Source organism: Eucyclogobius newberryi, unplaced genomic scaffold (assembly GCF_026437365.1).
Source record: "Eucyclogobius newberryi isolate DKJ021-1_F unplaced genomic scaffold, fEucNew1.0.hap1 SCAF_7, whole genome shotgun sequence".
In the NCBI taxonomy this organism is placed as follows: Eukaryota; Metazoa; Chordata; class Actinopteri; order Gobiiformes; family Gobiidae; genus Eucyclogobius; species Eucyclogobius newberryi.
In genome coordinates, this window is record NW_027316389.1 from 5,343,244 (window position 1) to 5,362,401 (window position 19,158).

A 19,158-nucleotide genomic window follows, 5' to 3' on the forward strand; every position below is an offset into this window, starting at 1 on the left:
GACCAAGACCAAGGCCAGGGCCAGGGCCACGTCAGGTCTCAGTCAGGGTCTACAGCAGGTCTAGAGAAACGACTATGAAGCAGGGACCTGGACCAAACCTGGACCAAACCTGGACCAAACCTGGACCAAACCTGGACCAAACCTGGACCAAACCTGGACCAAACCTGGACCAAACCTGGACCACATCTAAACCAGATCTAAACCAGATCTAAACCAGATCTAAACCCGGTCTGGACCAGGACTAAACCAGGACTAGACCAGGTCTAGACCAGGTCTAACCCTTCTGCAGACAGGAGACATTGTGTTGTCTGTCAGCTTGACTGTTGTGCTGTGATTAAGGCTCAGACTCGGGGCAGATCCTGTTACAGAACCAGAGAAAGACCTGATGTGAACCAGACTTCAACATGAGCCGGAGTTCACGCAGCACGAGTGAAAGTTCAGGAGGTTCATGTTTGAGAGGTGACCAGGGTGCGGGTTTGAGTCCTAATGTAGACTTGCTTTGGTCCTGTTCTAGTCCAGGTTTTGTTCCAGTTTAGAATCAATTTAGAATCAATTTAGAATCAATTTAGAATCAATTTAGAATCAATTTAGAATCAATTTAGACGTGCCAATTGTGTAAAACAAGTCTATTCCCGGTCCTGGTCCGGTTCTGATCCAGTCCAGTCCTTTTCTAGTGGTCTTGGTCTAATCCTGGTCTTCGTCTTAGTTTTGGCCCGGATTTGGCCCCGGATATTTGGCCCCGGATATTTGGGCCCGTTTGGGCCCCGTTTGGGCCCCGTTTGGGCCCCGTTTGGGCCCCGTTGTAGCCCCGGATTTGGCCCCGTTTTGGCCCTGTTTTGGTCCAAATGTAGCTGGAGGAAAAGGCAGAGAACATGACACTACACAGACGGGATAAAAGCTACGCCACAGTCATAATTAAAATGCTCTTCAGACGCAGTTACAGATCAATTATTTAGTTACAAAATGGAGGCGTCTAATTGGTTGAAAGCTCATGAGTGATCACAGTCGTGTTAAAGGAGTGGAGCACAGTGGCCCACATTAGCCTCATTTAAACCCACAGTGAACACACTCACACCGCATTTGTCCTAGTTTAGGTTTGACCACACTTTATGGGTCACGTGCTCGAGGAGAGGGTCAGGGCCATTATTGGTCAATGGAAACAACAACAACAAAAACAACGAAGAAGAAGAACACATGCTGGACGTTTGCAACATTTTCAACGCCCTCGGCCCGCCCTCGGCCCGCCCTCGGCCCGCCCTCGGCCCGCCCTCCCTCGCCCGCCCTCGCCCGCCCTCGCCCGCCCTCGCCCGCCCTCGTCCGCCCTCGTCCGCCCTCGTCCGCCCTCGTCCGCCCTCGTCCGCCCTCGTCCACCCTCGTCCACCCTCGTGCACCCTCGTCCACCCTCGACCACCCTCGTCCACCCTCCGCCCTCGTCCACCCTCCGCCCTCCGCCCTCCGCCCTCCACACTCACCCGTAGCGCCTCGATAACCAGGTCTCGTGCCTCCAGCTCTCCCTCCATGATGCTGAGCAGTGTCAGGAGCTCGGGTTTACTCAGGTTGTCCATGTTCAGGCCACATTTCTGAAACAAACGCGGGACATTTTAGTTCGACCTGAAATGAAGTGAAATGTGCTGCAAAGGTTTGGCTCTTTTTCATTTCAACCAACGATCTTTGACTTCTACTCGAGAAGATTCAGAGGTGAAGGGCTCAAAAGTCAGACCCACACGGCAAACAAATGATAGAAACGTGTACACAGAAGCTAGCAAACGGCAGCTCGCAAACGGCAGCTCGCAAACGGCAGATAGCAAAGGGCAGATAGCAAAGGGCAGATAGCAAAGGGCAGATAGCAAAGGGCCGCTAGCAAAGGGCCGCTAGCAAAGGGCCGCTAGCAAAGGGCCGCTAGCAAAGGGCCGCTAGCAAACGGCCGCTAGCAAACGGCAGATAGCAAACGGCAGATAGCAAACGGCAGATAGCAAACGGCAGCTAGCAAACGGCAGATAGCAAACGGCAGATAGCAAACGGCAGCTAGCAAAGGGCAGATAGCAAAGGGCAGATAGCAAAGGGCCGCTAGCAAAGGGCCGCTAGCAAACGGCCGCTAGCAAACGGCCGCTAGCAAACGGTAGCTTCAAAAAGGAGATAAAACTCACATTTAACTTCACAAACTCAATCAGAGCTTTCTCCTTTCACTTTTGCAATTTTTTATCCAGTTTAAATAAATATATTAAACCAATTTTGGTCAACAAAGACACCAAATTTTAAACTTTATTCTGATAATAAAAGCTGGATACTCGACCCCGATTTCAATACCACAATAATGATTAAAAAAAGGAAATGATTAACAGATTTCAAGTTTAAAACACTAAATAAGAGTATGATATCAGATATAATTATATAAGAATGTTCAGTTCTAGAATGGAACAAAAGGCAAAATGAAGAAAACCTCAACACATTTTGAATTATAAACTGACACAAACGGAACTAAATGTGAAATTTTATGTCTTTAGAACAAAAAAAAAATATGCAACTATTGTGAATTTCCGGGTTAGTTAGTGTAATATATCTGTGGATAAAATGAAAAGCTATTGAAGAGTATTTGTCCAGTAAAACCTAAAAAGCAGGAAGTGGCTTTCAAACTCTTCAATTACTGGTAAATAAACGTTAAAAAAAAAACTCTGAAATCGCTCACACGCAGCAGAGTTTTTCATCCTTTGCTAAAACCACCTTGAATTTTCATATTTTACCATTTTCTGTGAAGTGTCTAGAGCACTTTATGTCCCGTGTGGTCTTAAACTAGGTCTGAAAAAGATTATTTTGTCCAGTTTATATGATTTCTTTCAGTGTGGAGATTGCGACCTGGCAGTCAGAGGAGGAGGTCAGAGGAGGTGGTCAGAGGAAGAGGTCAGGAGGTGGTCAGAGCAGGTGGTCAGAGGAGGAGGTCAGAGGAGGAGGTCAGAGCAGGTGGTCAGAGCAGGTGGTCAGAGGAGGAGGTCAGAGGAGGTGGTCAGAGGAGGAGGTCAGAGGAGGAGGTCAGGAGGTGGTCAGAGCAGGTGGTCAGAGGAGGAGGTCAGAGCAGGTGGTCAGAGGAGGAGGTCAGAGGAGGAGGTCAGAGGAGGAGGTCAGAGGAGGAGGTCAGAGGAGGAGGTCAGAGCAGGTGGTCAGAGAAGCAGGTCAGAGGAGGAGGTCAGAGGAGGAGGTCAGGAGGTGGTCAGAGCAGGTGGTCAGAGGAGGAGGTCAGAGCAGGTGGTCAGAGGAGGAGGTCAGAGCAGGTGGTCAGAGCAGGAGGTCAGAGCAGGTGGTCAGAGCAGGTGGTCAGAGCAGGTGGTCAGAGAAGCAGGTCAGAGGAGGAGGTCAGGAGGTGGTCAGAGGAGGAGGTCAGGGGAGGTCAGAGGAGGTGGTTAGAGCAGGTGGTCAGAGCAGGTGGTCAGAGCAGGAGGTCAGAGGAGGAGGTCAGGGGAGGTCAGAGGAGGTGGTCAGAGGAGGAGGTCAGAGCAGGTGGTCAGAGGAGGAGGTCAGAGGAGGAGGTCAGAGGAGGAGGTCAGAGGAGGAGGTCAGAGGAGGAGGTCAGAGCAGGTGGTCAGAGGAGGAGGTCAGAGGAGGAGGTCAGAGGAGGAGGTCAGAGGAGGTCAGATGGAGCAGAGGATTCACACCGAGTTTACATTCTTCTGTGAGACACTTCACGTCAGAGCGAGACAAACACCAGAGTCAACAAAAATGTCCCCAACGACTCAACCACTGAATGAAAGAGAAGAGTCTGTTTAGTCTTGTTTTAGGACCCGCTTTAGACCCGCTTTAGTCCCGCTTTAGTCCCGCTTTAGGACCCGCTTTAGGACCCGCTTTAGAACCCGCTTTAGAACCCGCTTTAGGACCCGCTTTAGTCCCGCTTTAGTCCCGCTTTAGTCCCGCTTTAGTCCCCGCTTTAGTCCCCGCTTTAGTCCCCGCTTTAGTCCCCGCTTTAGTCCCCGCTTTAGTCCCCGCTTTAGTCCCGCTTTAGGACCCGCTTTAGGACCCGCTTTAGACCCGCTTTAGACCCGCTTTAGTCCCGCTTTAGGACCCGCTTTAGTCCCGCTTTAGTCCCGCTTTAGTCCCGCTTTAGACCCGCTTTAGACCCGCTTTAGGACCCGCTTTAGGACCCGCTTTAGGACCCGCTTTAGTCCCGCTTTAGGACCCGCTTTAGGACCCGCTTCAGTCCCGCTTTAGGACCCGCTTTAGGACCCGCTTTAGGACCCGCTTTAGGACCCGCTTTAGGACCCGCTTTAGGACCCGCTTCAGTCCCGCTTTAGGACCCGCTTTAGGACCCGCTTTAGTCCTGCCGTTCCTGTCTGAGGTCTAAATGTCCCTGGATCAGATTAAAGTCCATTTGTACTTCTGATATTTGGACATTTCTGAAGCTATGAAGACCAAAACAAGCGACTCAAACCCTCGAAAAGGAGAACAAGGAGAACGAGGAGAACGAGGAGAGCGAGGAGAACGAGGAGAGCGAGGGGAGCGAGGAGAGCGAGGGGAGCGAGTAGAGCGAGGAGAGCGTGGAGAGCGAGGAGAGCGTGGAGAACGAGGAGAGCGAGGAGAACGAGGAGAGCGAGGAGAACGCTCACCTTTATTATGTTCTTAATAATAATATGCCACAAAAGCGATGAGCAAAACAGTGACATAAACACACATTAAACATAAGTGTAAACAAAAGTCCTTGTTCAGTCCTAAAGCAGGGGCAGAACCAGGACTAAAGCAGGTCTTTCCCAGTGTATTTACATTGTGAATGGTGCAGGTTTAGAGTCAGTGGTCTTAATTTAACTCAGGAGACTTGCACCTGTTCAGAGACACTGAGCGTGACACACGCACACACGCACGCGCACGCGCACACACCTTAAATAAATAAGATGTGAAAGGCTCGTGGTTGAGCGCTACGTGTACATGAGGCTACACTCTGGGTGTTACGCGCTCTGAGGGCGTTGCAATGCTCGGGGGGGGGGGGGGGGGGGGGCTGTGTTGCTTGGGCTCGGGGGGGGGGGGGGACGTTCATGTTTGTAAAAGACTCTAAATCAAATACTTACTCAAAGGTTTCATGTTTCATGTGTGTGACGTCACAGACAAACAAACATCAGACTTTATGGTGAGTCACAAAACATGAAAGAGTTCTTCAGTGTCTCTGCTGTTCCTGCACTTTTCTGGACCGAGACGTCTGATGTTTTTCCTGGATCTGCTCAAGCCATTCCTCCAGTTTGGGGGGCCCTTCCTCCAGTTTGGGGGGCCCTTCCTCCAGTTTGGGGGGCCCATCCTCCAGTTTGGGGGGCCCTTCCTCCAGTTTGGGGGGCCCTTCCTCCAGTTTGGGGGGCCCTTCCTCCAGTTTGGGGGGCCCTTCCTCCAGTTTGGGGGGCCCATCCTCCAGTTTGGGGGGCCCATCCTCCAGTTTGGGGGCCCTTCCTCCAGTTTGGGTTTGGGGGCCACTGCCCCATGTGCTCCGGTCACTACGAGCACCACCGATACTTTCAGGCTCCAGACCTTCTCCAGCTTCGCTCTGAGGCCTTGGGATTTCTCATGTTCCTTTTTCCGGATGTTTCCATCCCATGAACTGCATTGTCCACCACCACAGCTTTCCTCTGATCCGTGAGACCACCACAGCTTTCCTCTGACCCGTGAGACCACCACAGCTTTCCTCTGACCCGTGAGACCACCACAGCTTTCCTCTGACCCGTGAGACCACCACAGCTTTCCTCTGACCCGTGAGACCACCACAGCTTTCCTCTGACCCGTGAGACCACCACAGCTTTCCTCTGACCCGTGAGACCACCACAGCTTTCCTCTGACCCGTGAGACCACCACAGCTTTCCTCTGACCCGTGAGACCACCACAGCTTTCCTCTGACCCGTGAGACCACCACAGCTTTCCTCTGACCCGTGAGACCACCACAGCTTTCCTCTGACCCTTGAGACCACCACTATGTCCGGTTGGTTCCATTACCATTCTCTCTGTATCTGGACAGAGGACCTTGGCTCGGTCGTTCTCCACATTTGGAGGCGTTTCCACTTTGTCCTTGGGGTCTTCAGCTCGTGCTCTGCAGATGTTTCTGTTCATTATGTCAGCCACATGGTGGCGCTCCATGTGTGATGTGTACATGCACATGCTCAGTTATAAAGCTCTAACTGAGCATGTGCAGAGAGAAGCTCTAACTGAGCATGTGCAGAGAGAAGCTCTAACTGAGCATGTGCAGAGGAGAAGCTCTAACTGAGCATGTGCAGAGGAGAAGCTCTAACTGAGCATGTGCAGAGGAGAGAAGCTCTAACTGAGCATGTGCAGAGGAGAAGCTCTAACTGAGCATGTGCAGAGGAGAGAAGCTCTAACTGAGCATGTGCAGAGGAGAGAAGCTCTAACTGAGCATGTGCAGAGGAGAGAAGCTCTAACTGAGCATGTGCAGAGGAGAAGCTCTAACTGAGCATGTGCAGAGGAGAGAAGCTCTAACTGAGCACGTGCAGAGAAGCTTTAACCGAGCATGTGCAGAGGAGAAGCTCTAACTGAGCACGTGCAGAGAAGCTTTAACTGAGCACGTGCAGAGGAGAAGCTCTAACTGAGCATGTGCAGAGGAGAGAAGCTCTAACTGAGCATGTGCAGAGGAGAGAAGCTCTAACTGAGCATGTGCAGAGGAGAGAAGCTCTAACTGAGCATGTGCAGAGGAGAAGCTCTAACTGAGCATGTGCAGAGGAGAAGCTCTAACTGAGCATGTGCAGAGGAGAAGCTCTAACTGAGCATGTGCAGAGGAGAAGCTCTAACTGAGCATGTGCAGAGGAGAAGCTCTAACTGAGCATGTGCAGAGGAGAGAAGCTCTAACTGAGCATGTGCAGAGGAGAAGCTCTAACTGAGCATGTGCAGAGGAGAAGCTCTAACTGAGCATGTGCAGAGGAGAGAAGCTCTAACTGAGCATGTGCAGAGGAGAAGCTCTAACTGAGCATGTGCAGAGGAGAAGCTCTAACTGAGCATGTGCAGAGGAGAAGCTCTAACTGAGCATGTGCAGAGGAGAAGCTCTAACTGAGCATGTGCAGAGGAGAGAAGCTCTAACTGAGCATGTGCAGAGGAGAGAAGCTCTAACTGAGCATGTGCAGAGGAGAAGCTCTAACTGAGCATGTGCAGAGGAGAGAAGCTCTAACTGAGCATGTGCAGAGGAGAGAAGCTCTAACTGAGCATGTGCAGAGGAGAGAAGCTCTAACTGAGCATGTGCAGAGGAGAGAAGCTCTAACTGAGCATGTGCAGAGGAGAAGCTCTAACTGAGCATGTGCAGAGGAGAGAAGCTCTAACTGAGCACGTGCAGAGAAGCTTTAACCGAGCATGTGCAGAGGAGAAGCTCTAACTGAGCACGTGCAGAGAAGCTTTAACTGAGCACGTGCAGAGGAGAAGCTCTAACTGAGCACGTGCAGAGGAGAAGCTCTAACTGAGCACGTGCAGAGGAGAAGCTCTAACTGAGCACGTGCAGAGGAGAAGCTCTAACTGAGCACGTGCAGAGGAGAAGCTCTAACTGAGCACGTGCAGAGGAGAAGCTCTAACTGAGCATGTGCAGAGGAGAAGCTCTAACTGAGCATGTGCAGAGGAGAGAAGCTCTAACTGAGCATGTGCAGAGGAGAGAAGCTCTAACTGAGCATGTGCAGAGGAGAGAAGCTCTAACTGAGCATGTGCAGAGGAGAAGCTCTAACTGAGCATGTGCAGAGGAGAAGCTCTAACTGAGCATGTGCAGAGGAGAAGCTCTAACTGAGCATGTGCAGAGGAGAGAAGCTCTAACTGAGCATGTGCAGAGGAGAAGCTCTAACTGAGCATGTGCAGAGGAGAAGCTCTAACTGAGCATGTGCAGAGGAGAGAAGCTCTAACTGAGCATGTGCAGAGGAGAAGCTCTAACTGAGCATGTGCAGAGGAGAAGCTCTAACTGAGCATGTGCAGAGGAGAAGCTCTAACTGAGCATGTGCAGAGGAGAAGCTCTAACTGAGCATGTGCAGAGGAGAAGCTCTAACTGAGCATGTGCAGAGGAGAAGCTCTAACTGAGCATGTGCAGAGGAGAAGCTCTAACTGAGCATGTGCAGAGGAGACGTTTTTGCTATAAATCGAACACTCTTTATTCAGATGTTGCTTATTTTCAAAACAACATTCACAATATGATCTACATGTTGATGTCCAACTTTGATCTTTATGGATCAGATTATGACATGGTTAAAGTCGTGGTCAGACGAGGTCGTGGTCAGACGAGGTCGTGGTCAGACCATGTCGAGGTCAGACCATGTCGAGGTCAGACCATGTCGAGGTCAGACCATGTTGTGGTCAGACGAGGTCGTGGTCAGACGAGGTCGAGGTCAGACCATGTCGAGGTCAGACCATGTCGAGGTCAGACCATGTCGTGGTCAGACGAGGTCGTGGTCAGACGAGGTCGTGGTCAGACCATGTCGAGGTCAGACCATGTCGAGGTCAGACCATGTCGTGGTCAGACGAGGTCGTGGTCAGACGAGGTCGTGGTCAGACCATGTCGTGGTCAGACGAGGTCGTGGTCAGACGAGGTCGTGGTCAGACCATGTCGAGGTCAGACCATGTCGAGGTCAGACCATGTCGAGGTCAGACCATGTCGAGGTCAGACGAGGTCGTGGTCAGACGAGGTCGTGGTCAGACCATGTCGAGGTCAGACCATGTCGTGGTCAGACCATGTCGAGGTCAGACCATGTCGAGGTCAGACGAGGTCGAGGTCAGACCATGTCGAGGTCAGACCATGTCGAGGTCAGACCATGTCGTGGTCAGACGAGGTCGTGGTCAGACGAGGTCGTGGTCAGACCATGTCGAGGTCAGACCATGTCGAGGTCAGACCATGTCGTGGTCAGACGAGGTCGTGGTCAGACCATGTCGTGGTCAGACGAGGTCGTGGTCAGACGAGGTCGTGGTCAGACGAGGTCGTGGTCAGACCATGTCGAGGTCAGACCATGTCGAGGTCAGACGAGGTCGTGGTCAGACGAGGTCGTGGTCAGACGAGGTCGTGGTCAGACCATGTCGAGGTCAGACCATGTCGAGGTCAGACCATGTCGTGGTCAGACGAGGTCGTGGTCAGACGAGGTCGTGGTCAGACGAGGTCGTGGTCAGACCATGTCGAGGTCAGACCATGTCGAGGTCAGACCATGTCGTGGTCAGACGAGGTCGTGGTCAGACGAGGTCGAGGTCAGACGAGGTCGAGGTCAGACCATGTCGAGGTCAGACCATGTCGAGGTCAGACCATGTCGTGGTCAGACGAGGTCGTGGTCAGACGAGGTCGTGGTCAGACCATGTCGAGGTCAGACCATGTCGAGGTCAGACCATGTCGTGGTCAGACGAGGTCGTGGTCAGACCATGTCGTGGTCAGACGAGGTCGTGGTCAGACGAGGTCGTGGTCAGACGAGGTCGTGGTCAGACCATGTCGAGGTCAGACCATGTCGAGGTCAGACCATGTCGAGGTCAGACGAGGTCGTGGTCAGACGAGGTCGTGGTCAGACGAGGTCGTGGTCAGACCATGTCGAGGTCAGACCATGTCGAGGTCAGACCATGTCGTGGTCAGACGAGGTCGTGGTCAGACGAGGTCGTGGTCAGACGAGGTCGTGGTCAGACGAGGTCGAGGTCAGACCATGTCGAGGTCAGAATCATGTCGTGGTCAGACGAGGTCGTGGTCAGACTATGTCGTGGTCAGACCATGTCGAGGTCAGACCATGTCGAGGTCAGAATCATGTCGAGGTCAGAATCATGTCGTGGTCAGACGAGGTCGTGGTCAGACGAGGTCGTGGTCAGACCATGTCGTGGTCAGACCATGTCGTGGTCAGACCATGTCAAGGTCAGAATCATGTCGTGGTCAGACGAGGTCGTGGTCAGAATCATGTCGTGGTCAGACCATGTCGAGGTCAGAATCATGTCGTGGTCAGAATCATGTCGTGGTCAGACCATGTCGAGGTCAGAATCATGTCGTGGTCAGACGAGGTCGTGGTCAGAATCATGTCGTGGTCAGACCATGTCGAGGTCAGAATCATGTCGTGGTCAGACCATGTTGTGGTCAGACCATGTCGTGGTCAGACCATGTCGTGGTCGAATCATGTCGTGGTCAGACCATGTCGTGGTCAGACCATGTCGTGGTCAGACCATGTCGTGGTCAGACCATGTTGTGGTCAGACCATGTCGTGGTCAGACCATGTCGTGGTCAGAATCATGAATAATTCAAACAACAAAAGGTTTGTTTAGAGTTCAGTGAGAACCAGAGGACGAGTCTATTCTGAGCAGAGCTGCGTTTAGCCTTTCTCCAGAGAGACTAACCCACTTCCACTGCTCCTGAAAGACCAGGACTAGACCAGGACTAGACCAGGACTAGACCAGGACTAGACCAGGACTAGACCAGGACTAGACCAGGACTAGACCAGGACTAGACCAGGACTAGACCAGGACTAGACCAGGACTAGACCAGGACGCAGTTGTTGTGGATTTAGAATTGGTAAAAGGGTCATTAAAAGCTCATTAAAAGAGTAAGAGACTGCTCTTGTGTCATTTAACACTTCTTTGCAGAACTTTAACTTCAGACTGAGCAAAATAGGTCTGTTTGCCGTAACCCGACCAACCCGGTATAAAACTAGCCGACTGAAAAAAACAAAATATCAGCATTTTGTTAAAAAAAAAACGCCAAATTCTTGTATTTTTCAAATATTTCGCCGACTCACGGTCTTTCCTAAAGCGCCGTGTATTTTATAGCGCTGGTAAACCTGTCTGTCATCCCAAGGGACAATAACACATTGCGTATACCGTATCGGTCCTCCATATGTTCTGTATGAAACAGATCTTGCAGGAGGAAACCTGTAATGTCTTTTACCTCTTTGTTAGCTTCTGTCAGAGCCACTGCCCACGCCACCGCTCATGTCGATCTGTGTCATGGTGTGGCTTCATTTAAATTTGACCTCCGCTTTGCATTCTGGGACATAAACACGCCCAGCAGCGTCATCACAACAAACATGGCGGCGCCCGTGTCCCCCGCATGTTCCCCCGCTCGCCTTGGACCGTTGAAGCCTGACCCCTGGACTGTCAAAGCCTGACCCCTGGACCGTCGAAGCCCGATCCCTGGACCGTCGAAGCCCGACCCCTGGACCGTCGAAGCCCGACCCCTGGACCGTCGAAGCCCGACCCCTGGACCGTCGAAGCCCGACCCCTGGACCGTCGAAGCCCGACCCCTGGACCGTCGAAGCCCGACCCCTGGACCGTCGAAGCCCGATCCCTGGACCGTTGAAGCCCGACCCCTGGACCGTTGAAGCCCGACTCCTGGACCGTTGAAGCCCGACCCCTGGACCGTTGAAGCCCGACCTCTGGACTGTCGAAGCCTGACCCCTGAACCCCTGGACTGTTGAAGCCTGACCCCCTGGACTGTTGAAGCCTGACCCCTGGACTGTCGAAGCCTGACCTCTGGACTGTCGAAGCCTGACCTCTGGACTGTCGAAGCCTGACCTCTGGACTGTCGAAGCCTGACCCCTGAACCCCTGGACTGTTGAAGCCTGACCCCTGAACCCCTGGACTGTTGAAGCCTGACCCCTGGACTGTCGAAGCCTGACCTCTGGACTGTCGAAGCCTGACCCCTGGACCCCTGGACTGTTGAAGCCTGACCCCTGGCGGTCACTGCGGGTCAAAAAATTCCAAAATGTTGATCTTTTTTTTTGCCTTCAAAGTAAAAAAAAAATAAGAATTTACCGACCGACCGTCCCACTTGAAAAATGTTGGGTCGGGTTACAGCAAACAGACTTTATTTGGGGCGGCCTGATCTACATGTTTTCAAGCAGATTTCAGATGAATGAAAGATGAAGCTGAAACATGATGAAGTAGAGGACCATTTGAAGTAGCTGAAGCGATGTCAGTTCAGGTTTATGGTAGTCTCACTACCATAAACCTCTCTTACACGTTCCACAGCAGAAGTGTTTGTTGTTAAATGTCTTTGTGGAACAAATGAGTCGATTCTGGGTCGTAATAATCAGTTTTGACCGTCGCTTTATGACGTGTTTTCAATGGGAATCGAGCCTCGCAGTTTCCATTGTCTGACTTCCGGGTACGCGCTGTCAGCACGGCGACGTCACATGGCTATTTTTAGCTCGGCCGCTGAGCGATATTACCATAATATGGTCTGAATTTTTATCAAGATGAGAAAAAAAGAAGAAATTGAGGAAAAAAAACCTGACCCCAAGGATCAGTCCTGGGGCCCCTTCAATTCAACCTCTACATGCTGCCGTTAGGTCAGCTGATACAATGTGTCCAATCACAGTGATGCAGACAAGTCAGATCTATGTTTCACTGTCGGCAGGTGAATATGGACCAGTGGAGTCACTCTGTCACTGCATCAACAGATCAGTGTGTGGACCGGCCTCCTGCTGGTGCCAGAGTCAGGACTAAACATGGACCGGCCTCCTGCTGGTGCCAGAGTCAGGACTAAACATGGACCGGCCTCCTGCTGGTGCCAGAGTCAGGACTAAACATGGACCGGCCTCCTGCTGGTGCCAGAGTCAGGACTAAACATGGACCGGCCTCCTGCTGGTGCCAGAGTCAGGACTAAACATGGACCGGCCTCCTGCTGGTGCCAGAGTCAGGACTAAACATGGACCGGCCTCCTGCTGGTGCCAGAGTCAGGACTAAACATGGACCGGCCTCCTGCTGGTGCCAGAGTCAGGACTAAACATGGACCGGCCTCCTGCTGGTGCCAGAGTCAGGACTAAACATGGACCGGCCTCCTGCTGGTGCCAGAGTCAGGACTAAACATGGACCGGCCTCCTGCTGGTGCCAGAGTCAGGACTAAACATGGACCGGCCTCCTGCTGGTGCCAGAGTCAGGACTAAACATGGACCGGCCTCCTGCTGGTGCCAGAGTCAGGACATATGACTCTTTTATGTCTTAAGCCGTTTTGTGATTTCTGTCATTTCTTTGTGATTTTAATGCATTTTTCCTGTTTGAAGCTCTTTGTCTCGTGTGAAATGTGCTACAAATAAACTTGCCTTTAGTTGTCAATATCATCCTCCCCCGAAATAAAGCAAGACTAAACCAGCTCTAAACAAAGACTAAACCAGCTCTAAACAAAGACCAAACCAGCTCTAAACAAAGACTAAACCAGCTCTAAACAAAGACCAAACCAGCTCTAAACAAAGACTAAACCAGCTCTAAACAAAGACCAAACCAGCTCTAGAAAAAGACCAAACCAGCTCTAAACAAAGACCAAACCAGCTCTAGAAAAAGACCAAACCAGCTCTAAACAAAGACCAAACCAGCTCTAAACAAAGACCAAACCAGCTCTAAACAAAGACCAAACCAGCTCTAAACAAAGATTAAACCAGCTCTGAACAAAGACAAAAAACAGCTCTAAACAAAGACTAAACCAGCTCTAAAGACCAAACCAGCTCTAAAAAGACCAAACCAGCTCTAAAGAAAAGACTAAACCAGCTCTAAACAAAGACTAAACCAGCTCTAAACAAAGACTAAACCAGCTCTAAACAAAGACTAAACCAGCTCTAAACAAAGACTAAACCAGCTCTAAACAAAGATTAAACCAGCTCTAAACAAAGACAAAAAACAGATCTAAACCAGCTCTAAACAAAGACTAAACCAGCTCTAAAGACCAAACCAGCTCTAAACAAAGACCAAACCAGCTCTAAACAAAGACCAAACCAGCTCTAAAGAAAGACTAAACCAGCTCTAAAGAAAGACTAAACCAGCTCTAAAGAAAGACTAAACCAGCTCTAAACAAAGACTAAACCAGCTCTAAACAAAGACTAAACCAGCTCTAAAGACTAAACCAGCTCTAAACAAAGACTAAACTAGCTCTAAAGACTAAACCAGCTCTAAACAAAGACTAAACCAGCTCTAAACAAAGACTAAACCAGCTCTAAACAAAGACTAAACCAGCTCTAAACAAAGACTAAACCAGCTCTAAACAAAGACCAAACCAGCTCTAAACAAAGACTAAACCAACTCTAAAGACCAAACCAGCTCTAAACAAAGACTAAACCAGCTCTAAACAAAGACTAAACCAGCTCTAAACAAAGACTAAACCAGCTCTAAAGACTAAACCAGCTCTAAAGACTAAACCAGCTCTAAACAAAGACTAAACTAGCTCTAAAGACTAAACCAGCTCTAAACAAAGACTAAACCAGCTCTAAACAAAGACTAAACCAGCTCTAAACAAAGACCAAACCAGCTCTAAACAAAGACTAAACCAGCTCTAAACAAAGACCAACCCAGCTCTAAACAAAGACTAAACCAGCTCTAAAGACTAAACCAGCTCTAAACAAATACCAAACCAGCTCTAAAGACTAAACCAGCTCTAAACAAAGACTAAACCAGGACTAACTCGTTCACATGCTCAGATTTATTGACTTGGGTTGAAATGTCTCACTTTGGCTCTAGAATTTAGTCTCTCGGTCTCGAGTTCAGACTCTTTGAAGGACATGGACCGGACCATCTTCTTCAGACTCTTTGAAGGACATGGACAGGACCATCTTCTTCAGACTCTTTGAAGGACATGGACAGGACCATCTTCTTCAGACTCTTTGAAGGACATGGACCAGACCATCTTCTTCAGACTCTTTGAAGGACATGGACCGGACCATCTTCTTCAGACTCTTTGAAGGACATGGACCGGACCATCTTCTTCAGACTCTTTGAAGGACATGGACCGGACCATCTTCTTCAGACTCTTTGAAGGACATGGACCGGACCATCTTCTTCAGACTCTTTGAAGGACATGGACCGGACCATCTTCTTCAGACTCTTTGAAGGACATGGACCGGACCATCTTCTTCAGACTCTTTGAAGGACATGGACAGGACCATCTTCTTCAGACTCTTTGAAGGACATGGACCGGACCATCTTCTTCAGACTCTTTGAAGGACATGGACCGGACCATCTTCTTCAGACTCTTTGAAGGACATGGACCGGACCATCTTCTTCAGACTCTTTGAAGGACACGGTTTGGGGTCAGACAATAACAAAGCTGCTCATGGTTCCGGTCCTCTCATTTGACCCGTCCTTCTACATGGTCCAGGCCTGGTCAGGAGGACTTTATGTCAGGGTTTTATCCATAGTAAAGTTGCCTGTCGTTAATGCAATTCATACTTTATTTTTTCAAACCCTGGAAGTGCCTGGTCCAGTCTTATGCCCCTGGACCTGGGCCTGGACCTGGACCGGGGCCTGGACCGGGGCCTGGACCGGGGCCTGGACCGGGGCCTGGACCGGGGCCTGGACCGGGGCCTGGACCCAGTTCTTGCAAAGTGAGAGAAAATCACCAAAAAAATTCCTTAAATTTATTAAATTTGAATGAAAGTGGGTCACAAAAATAAAGACCTGTCCGAGCAGCAGAAAGAGCTCAAGGAACTGTTCTAAAGCCGAACTAGACAGGGTCTTATAGTGATCTAAACCAGGTCTAAACCAGGACTAAACCAGGACTAAACCAGCTCTAAACCAGCTCTAAACCAGCTCTAAACCAAGACTAAACCAAGACTAAACCAGCTCTAAACCAGGACTAAACCAGCTCTAAACCAGGACTAAACCAGGACTAAACCAGCTCTAAACCAAGACTAAACCAAGACTAAACCAAGACTAAACCAGCTCTAAACCAGCTCTAAACCAGGTCTAAACCAGGACTAAACCAGGACTAAACCAGCTCTAAACCAGCTCTAAACCAGCTCTAAACCAAGACTAAACCAAGACTAAACCAGCTCTAAACCAGGACTAAACCAGCTCTAAACCAGGACTAAAGCAGCTCTAAACCAGCTCTAAACCAGCTCTAAACCAAGACTAAACCAAGACTAAACCAAGACTAAACCAAGACTAAACCAGCTCTAAACCAGGACTAAACCAGGACTAAACCAGGACTAAACCAGCTCCAAACCAGGACTAAACCAAGACTAAACCAGGACTAAACCAGCTCCAAACAGGACTAAACCAAGACTAAACCAGGTCTAAACCAGGACTAAACCAGGTCTAAACCAGGACTAAACCAAGACTAAAGCAGCTCTAAACCAGGACTACACCAGCTCTAAACCAGCTCTAAACCAGCTCTAAACCAGCTCTAAACCAGCTCTAAACCAGCTCTAAACCAGGACTAAACCAGGACTAAACCAGCTCTAAATCAGGACTAAACCAGCTGTAAACCAGTACTAAACCAGGACTAAACCAGCTCTAAACCAGGACTAAACCAGCACTAAACCAGCTCTAAACCAGGACAAAAGCAAGGACATGTTTCTGGGGATTACGTTGATATAAAATTCAAAGCACCAAAACCAGATCAAGACCGGGAATAATAAAGAAGGGATTTATCACGACCAACATCTGGATCCAAACCAGGATTAATCCAGCTCTAAACCTGGTCCAAACCAGGGACTAACCCAGGACTAAACCAGGACTAAACCAGGTCTAAACCAGGGACTAAACCAGGTCTAACCCAGGACTAAACCAGGTCTAACCCAGGACTAAACCAGGACTAAACCTGGTCCAAACCAGGGACTAACCCAGGACTAAACCAGGACTAAACCAGGTCTAAACCAGGGACTAACCCAGGACTAAACCAGGTCTAAACCAGGTCTAAACCAGGGACTAACCCAGGACTAAACCAGGACTAAACCAGGTCTAAACCAGGGACTAAACCAGGACTAAACTGGTCCGTGCATAAATGTATGACGCGGTCTTCGCTGAAGCGTAACATCTCCGCGTGAAGCGCGTCAAACGCGAAAACAAACAATAGATCAGAACCAGAACCGGAACCGGACCCAGGATCCGGTCCCCCCAGAGCCCCCGCACCAGCCCCGGGACCCCGCACCAGCCCCGGGAACCCGCACCAGACCACCGTCTGGACCCTTCTCCCACACATTCTGTCACTGTCGCTCCTTTTCTTTTTCCGCGCTGACCGAGACGCGCAGCTGGTTTTTCCGCGCCGCGTCCCGTCCGCGTCTCGCTCGTCCGTGATCGCCCCCGGGGCTGTCGTGCGTCCGCTCCGTCGGTACCGGGCGCTCTTACCGTGTCTGCGCTCGTGAGCACGGCCGCGGCCAGGCTCTGTCCCGACGCCTCTCCGCTGGCTCCCTCCGACGCCATCTTCGAAGTGGAGCGGCGCGCTGAAGCGAGGCGCATCCGGCGGCGCGCGTTAACTCCCGCGGCGCTGAAGCATGGAGCTCGGACCCGGGGCGGAAACGGCGGCTTTGTGGCTCCGATCCGCGGTAAAGGACGCGCGGGGCCGTGTCCGGGGCCGCGGCGTCGTTTTGTGCGGGGGGGGGGACTACGGGAGCGGAGTGGGCGTGAACGAGACGGAGACGCGTAAATCCAGCGGTAGCCGCGCACCGTGACTGACAGCGGCATCTGAGGTACGGGAGGGGGCGGGGGCACGGGAGGAGGGGGCGGGGGCACGGGAGGAGGGGGCGGGGGCACGGGAGAGAGTCGGTGCAAGGACTCACGGGAAATGTAAAGATCTGGTTGTACTTGGCAGCAGACAAATTCGATAACCGGAGGAGTAATCAGATAACCCGGTGTCCCATGAAAATGCTGTTTCATCAGCGACTCAGAGCTACAGACTCAGAGCTACAGACAAAGAGCTACAGACAATTGAGCTACAGATGCAGAGCTACAGACAAAGAGCTACAGACTCAGAGCTACAGACACAGAGCTACAGACACAGAGCTACAGACTCAGAGCTACAGACAAAGAGCTACAGACAAAGAGCTACAGACAAAGAGCTACAGACTCAGAGCTACAGACTCAGAGCTACAGACTCAGAGCTACAGACACAGAGCTACAGACAAAGAGCTACAGATGCAGAGCTACAGACAAAGAGCTACAGACTCAGAGCTACAGACACAGAGCTACAGACACAGAGCTACGGACTCAGAGCTACAGACAAAGAGCTACAGACAAAGAGCTACAGACAAAGAGCTACAGACTCAGAGCTACAGACTCAGAGCTACAGACTCAGAGCTACAGACAAAGAGCTACAGACAAAGAGCTACAGATGCAGAGCTACAGACAAAGAGCTACAGACTCAGAGCTACAGACACAGAGCTACAGACACAGAGCTACAGACTCAGAGCTACAGACAAAGAGCTACAGACAAAGAGCTACAGACAAAGAGCTACAGACTCAGAGCTACAGACTCAGAGCTACAGACTCAGAGCTACAGACAAAGAGCTACAGACTCAGAGCTACAGACACAGAGCTACAGACAAAGAGCTACAGATGCAGAGCTACAGACAAAGAGCTACAGACTCAGAGCTACAGACACAGAGCTACAGACACAGAGCTACAGACTCAGAGCTACAGACAAAGAGCTACAGACAAAGAGCTACAGACTCAGAGCTACAGACTCAGAGCTACAGACTCAGAGCTACAGACTCAGAGCTACAGACAAAGAGCTACAGACTCAGAGCTACAGACAAAGAGCCACAGACAAAGAGCTACAGATGCAGAGCTACAGACTCAGAGCTACAGACAAAGAGCTACAGACAAAGAGCTACAGATGCAGAGCTACAGACAAAGAGCTACAGACTCAGAGCTACAGACACAGAGCTACAGACACAGAGCTACAGACTCAGAGCTACAGACAAAGAGCTACAGACAAAGAGCTACAGATGCAGAGCTACAGACAAAGAGCTACAGACTCAGAGCTACAGACACAGAGCTACAGACACAGAGCTACAGACTCAGAGCTACAGACAAAGAGCTACAGACAAAGAGCTACAGATGCAGAGTTACAGACAAAGAGCTACAGACTCAGAGCTACAGACACAGAGCTACAGACACAGAGCTACAGACTCAGAGCTACAGACACAGAGCTACAGACAAATAGCTACAGATGCAGAGCTACAGGCAAAGAGCTACAGACTCAGAGCTACAGACACAGAGCTACAGACACAGAGCTACAGACTCAGAGCTACAGACAAAGAGCTACAGACAAAGAGCTACAGACAAAGAGCTACAGACTCAGAGCTACAGACTCAGAGCTACAGACTCAGAGCTACAGACAAAGAGCTACAGACAAAGAGCTACAGACAAAGAGCTACAGATGCAGAGCTACAGACAAAGAGCTACAGACTCAGAGCTACAGACACAGAGCTACAGACACAGAGCTACAGACTCAGAGCTACAGACAAAGAGCTACAGACAAAGAGCTACAGATGCAGAGCTACA

General features: G+C 50.6%; 1 protein-coding gene across 1 annotated transcript in view; it reads right to left on the reverse strand.

The window, feature by feature from the left end:
- The window catches only part of cttnbp2 (cortactin binding protein 2), a 69,846-nt gene extending 52,579 nt beyond the window's left edge, over window positions 1-17,267 (reverse strand). Inside the window, exons 1-2 of the mRNA XM_072435273.1 lie at window positions 17,002-17,267; window positions 1,473-1,580 (exon numbers count right to left, since the gene is read on the reverse strand). Coding sequence (XP_072291374.1) covers window positions 1,473-1,580; window positions 17,002-17,112 — 219 coding nt within the window. The 5' untranslated portion in view covers window positions 17,113-17,267. The remainder of the gene's footprint in view (window positions 1-1,472; window positions 1,581-17,001) is intronic.
- Window positions 17,268-19,158: the final 1,891 nt, after the last annotated feature.